Source organism: Hippoglossus hippoglossus, chromosome 14 (genome assembly GCF_009819705.1).
Source record: "Hippoglossus hippoglossus isolate fHipHip1 chromosome 14, fHipHip1.pri, whole genome shotgun sequence".
In the NCBI taxonomy this organism is placed as follows: Eukaryota; Metazoa; Chordata; class Actinopteri; order Pleuronectiformes; family Pleuronectidae; genus Hippoglossus; species Hippoglossus hippoglossus.
In genome coordinates, this window is record NC_047164.1 from 2,583,540 (window position 1) to 2,588,505 (window position 4,966).

At 45.1% G+C, this 4,966-nt stretch overlaps 1 protein-coding gene across 2 annotated transcripts in view; it reads left to right on the plus strand.

Moving 5' to 3' along the window:
* gtf2ird1 (GTF2I repeat domain containing 1) overlaps positions 1–4,966 on the plus strand; it is a 25,958-nt gene extending 20,992 nt beyond the window's left edge. Inside the window, exons 17-27 of one of the 2 annotated variants that reach the window (XM_034605596.1) lie at positions 629–812; positions 897–958; positions 1,312–1,383; positions 1,486–1,798; positions 2,455–2,486; positions 2,580–2,627; positions 2,714–2,791; positions 2,882–3,074; positions 3,483–3,520; positions 3,625–3,736; positions 4,022–4,966. In XM_034605596.1, coding sequence (XP_034461487.1) covers positions 629–812; positions 897–958; positions 1,312–1,383; positions 1,486–1,798; positions 2,455–2,486; positions 2,580–2,627; positions 2,714–2,791; positions 2,882–3,074; positions 3,483–3,520; positions 3,625–3,734 — 1,130 coding nt within the window. In that variant the 3' untranslated portion in view covers positions 3,735–3,736; positions 4,022–4,966. The remainder of the gene's footprint in view (positions 1–628; positions 813–896; positions 959–1,311; positions 1,384–1,485; positions 1,799–2,454; positions 2,487–2,579; positions 2,628–2,713; positions 2,792–2,881; positions 3,075–3,482; positions 3,521–3,624; positions 3,737–4,021) is intronic. The other variant, XM_034605597.1, reaches the window with a different exon arrangement.

A 4,966-nucleotide genomic window follows, 5' to 3' on the forward strand; every position in this document is an offset into this window, starting at 1 on the left:
CTTAAGGACGCCCTCGAGAGAATCCTTTCAAATCTGGTGCCAATGTTCACTTTTACCTTTTTTACACCAACATTTCTAGCACATTGCCAGTGGAGGAGTTTGCCTTTGTGCTTTTCCCCCTGGTTCCTCATCATGTTCCACGTCACGTCTCCATCACTCTGGATCGGAGCCGATAAAAACCTGCATCTACGACAGAGTCGTTTGATATTCGTGGGTGTTAGTGAGGTCTCGACCAGTAGGAACGCAGCTTTAGACTCACAGATTAACCAATTAGATCGAAGTAGTCAAAGGTCAAAGGTCATGGTGGCCGAACAAAACCTGTCTTTGGCCTCTTGAACATCTCGACTCTGCCTTTGGAGAATTTCTTTACATTTGACCAGTGGACAAAGGTCACAATTAAATACTTTATATAGACTGAACCAGGTTCTAGTTTCTCCTTTGACAAGTAGTTTGCTTCCCAAGATAAATGTCCTCATATAGGAGTGTTACATCAGACCAAGGTCAAACTGTAAAGTAGTAAAGTTTAGGTACAAACCACCACCAGACACACCCCCGTCCTGTTGCAACGCCCCCTGCTCATCATAGCAAAGTTAAATATCTTCATCTCTTGCTTCCTCCTCTCCCTCAGCTGAAGCTCTGGGGCTTCCTGAACCAGTCAAGGTTCCCTACTCCCGGTTCCAGATGTATCCGGACGACCTGTACGTCACCGGGCTGCCGGAGGGAATCTCCATCCGGAGGCCCAACTGCTTCGGAGCCGCCAAACTGCGCAAGATCCTGTCCGCGAGCAGCCAGATCCAGTTTGTCATCAAGAGGTGAGTCAGTGTTCATTGTTAATTCAAGTGGATTGTTTTTTACTTCCATTATCAAAACTTAATAATCTGTTTGTTTGTCTTCAGGCCTGAGCTGTTAACGGAGCAAGTGAAACAAGAAATGCCTTCGATCCCCGTGTGTGATGCAGGTAGGTCCGTGCTCAGGATTCAGTTTGAACAAATACAAGCCACTAAAAGAAAACAGCTTTATATATATATTTTCAGCTTTGCAGTAATTTCCCTGCGATAGTTAAAGTTCTGAAGATAGTAGAAGTGTTATTGTAGTAAAGTAGTAAAGCTGTGTGCAGAAAACTCCACAATCTAGAGGTCAAATCATCACTAACATCACTTTTCTAGACTTTTCTTTTCCCGCAGCTTCTGTATCTTTTATTTGCCACAAAGCTCAGTTTGCTGGAACAAGCAGAGTCTGTTTTGTTCTGTTCATCTTAAAGAGGCGATAAAAAACAAACTTTTAACCTTGAAGTGTTTTTGTTTTTCAAAGATCTGGACACGAAGGACGCAGCCTCAGTGGCAGACGACGCCGCCGCCGCGTCCAAGAGACCCGGCTTCTCAGGTACGTTCATCACACACAGCAGAGTCCTGTTCAAACTGTAATGAGCTGAGTGAGCTGCCATCTATCACTTTGCAAACTCAGTAACTGCAGCACGTTCTACAGGAGTGCGCTGCGGCAGTGGACATTTAGAAAGTTGTCCTCTGTCTCCAGAGTGCCTGGAGTCCAAGCTCTCCAGGATCGACCTGGCCAACACGCTGCGAGAGCAGGTCCAGGATCTGTTCAACAGGAAGTACGGGGAGGCGCTGGGCATCAAGTACCCGGTGCAAGTGCCTTACAAGAGGATCAAGAACAACCCGGACTCGGTCATCATCGAGGGCCTCCCCCCCGGCATCCCCTTCAGGAAGCCCTGCACCTTCGGCTCGCAGAACCTGGAGAGGATCCTGGCGGTCGCTGACAAGATCAACTTCACCATCACACGGTGGGAGCCGAGACACACGACTTTAAATTAACCTTAAAAAGCCAAAACTTTATCCATCAACCTGCTGCACTCGTTTCACTGTCGAAGGCTGCACAAGATTTTAATGAATTTATTAACAGGAAATGTTCAGGAGGAACTAATTATTCTTTTATCATGGATTAATAAGTTGATGCACTTTTCAAGTAATTGATCTTTTCGATAAAAAGTCAGGAAATAGAGGAAACTGTTCCCACACAAATTCCGAGAGAGGAAAATGTTTTGTTTAATCAATTAAGAAATGTATAATAACTCGTATCTGCAGCCTGAATAAACAGAACACTGGGTAAATATTAATTTTGGCTCCGACATTAGTTTGAACTGTTTTAGCATCTGATCAACATCAAAATACCGAAAATGTTTAAATATTTAAATTCTTTGGTTAACTTAAGGTAATTACATTTCTTTGCTCATCCTCTAACTTTGCACTAAAGTTAATTTCGTAGGTTCTGGTAGAAAAAGGACGAACATTCATCTCAGAACTAAAATATTCTTCATCATAACACACCGGCTTTAATATCTGCTACTGAAGCAAATTCAGTTTTTTATAAAACATCATAACTGGAATGTTTGATTTCTGTTTCCTCTTTTGAACCTTTTGAACATTTTCTCCTTTTCAGACCTTTTCAAGGACTCATTCCAAAACCAGGTACAGCAACAGAATTACATTTCCTATAGATCTGATTATTAATCCACCATCATGTCAGAGAACTAACATTAATGTCATGTGATATTTCCTCAGCACCTCGACGAGTCACTTTACTGAAGAAGGCCTACGCGTCGATAAGTGGTGAGTAGGTGACGGTTTTACAGCGTCAGGGTTTCTCCTGTTGTTGTTGTGATCGTTCTCATTCATTACGACTCTCCACCTCCCAGACGACGATGACGTCAGCCGCATGGGGGAGAAGGTCGTCCTCCGAGAGCAGGTCAAGGAGCTGTTCAACAAGAAATACGGTGAATTGACGCACTTAGCGATGTTGGTTTTGTGGACATCATCATCGAAAATAAAAGGCTCAATCCCCTCCCCGCCCCGTGTGTGTTCAGGTGACGCTCTGGGCCTGGACCGCTCCGTCGTGGTCCCGTACAAGCTGATCCGCGGCAGCCCGGAGTCCGTGGAGGTGTGCGGCCTTCCGGACGACGTGCCCTTCCGGAACCCGAACACCTACGACATCGTGTGTTTGGAGAAAATCCTCCAAGCTGCAGAGAAAATAACGTTCACCATCAAAAGCCAGCTCCAGTGAGTGTGTGTGTGTGTGGTGTGTGTGTGTGTGTGTGTGTGTGTGTGTGTGTGTGTGTGTGTGTTCAGCTGCACGGCTCCGTGGGTTTTGTCTCTCGGTGGTTAAGCTCATTACGTTTTTATTTATGCTTCAGATTTACATGCAGCCAAAGAATAAATCTTCCTCAGCGGCGAATGTAAATGGTTTGTTAGCGTGAACGATCGTTTGACTCGATGACAGAATGGAGGCATCGTGGGAAAATGTTTTTCTTTCTGTGCTTTAATGCAGATTTCTGTGTTGTCCTGAAACTGAAAGGGTTTATGTTTATCTCTGAAGTTTCTCCGTCACCTGAAGTGACTCTAGCTGTTTCCTCTCTCTCTCTCTCTCTCTCTCTCTCTCTCTCTCTCTCTCTCTCTCTCTCTCTTCAGGCCTTTTGCAGAGATCTGTAGCCAGGCGTGTAACACAGGTGGGTTCTGGGTAATTTCCCTGCCATATTTTTTTCAGACTAACAGCTCCACACTGTAAAAATCCCTCAGCTGAGAGTGAACCCACTTCCTTCCGTGTGCTCAGTAGGAACAGACTCCGCCTCCACCAATCGACGGAAGCGCAAGAGAGTTCAGGAGAGTAATCGAGTTCCTGCCTCGTCCGACCTGGGATATCAACCAATCAGATTCCAGTGATGGTACGTTTTGGAAAAAGGGCAGAGGACATTTTTCAATGATTAAAAAAAAAAAGAGGAAGCGACGGCTTATTGTGTTGCACAGAGTTCAACTTGAGAGGAATATACTGTTGATGGAGTGAGACTGTGTTTTCTACTGAAACCACTAAAACCTCTTATTACGTCTGGTTTGTCAGGAACCATTTTTGCAGTAATGAAAACGTTTCCTCCACCGTGACTGACTTCCCTCCCTCGTTGTGTTTCCCTGTGTGTGTGTCTGTGTGTGTGTCTGTGTGTGTGCGCCCGCAGCAGTGGCCCATGTACATGGTGGACTACAGCGGCGTGAATGTGCAGGTTCCCGGAAAAGTGAACTACTGAAGGACGAAGTTCCCCGGAAACCGCAGCAAAGGGATTAAAACACGAAACTCCGAGGAGGGACACTCGTGACTCTTCCACACGCAAACACACACTAAACACTTCGTCAGAGTGCGACAGCGAAACAATCTCCAGACGGAAGTTCGGACGTCCCGAGGAATGTACGTGGATCTGAACGTCCGCAGGGCGAGAGCTCGGCTCGTTCTGCCTCCTGCCTTCACACCAGTTCTCCTCCGGGAGCCGATCCTGACTGGTCACATTGGGTTTTTTTTGTACTTAAAGTCACGTGACTTGCATTTTATGAAGTGTCCATCCACTGAGTCATGTTTCTGGATCCAGCATTCGGTTGCAACGTATTACTGACAAAAAATGAAATGTCTAATATCGACCTGGTTCCACAATATTCAGATATTTGTACTTTTATTTATTATATTTATTGAAATATAACATTATGTGCAGGATGTAAAATACATGATTTCTGTTGAGGAACTATCACAACACTAACGCAGATGCTACTCACCACTCCGTAACTACAGGTAACCACTGGAGTCCAATAAACAGCAGCAATCAAGTGTCTTAATTAGGTGTGTGGGGGGGGGCGGGGGGGGCAGCGGCGACTGTAAGCCATCAGCAATGAGCGAGACAAAACTCTGAAGTTTCCCCGACAGGTTGAAACCTGCAGTAAAAACAAGACCTTACGTAAACAGCTTTTTTTATGTTAGCGGCGCATTAACCACGTGTAAAATATCTCGTTTGAAGTCGGCCTGAATGTATCATGTAAAGGAAAGAATGGTATGTTACTCTGGACTAACCATATTTAATATGCTGTACCTTAACGCCAATTAGGCCTTTGAAATAAAATGTGTTGCCTTGCACTTT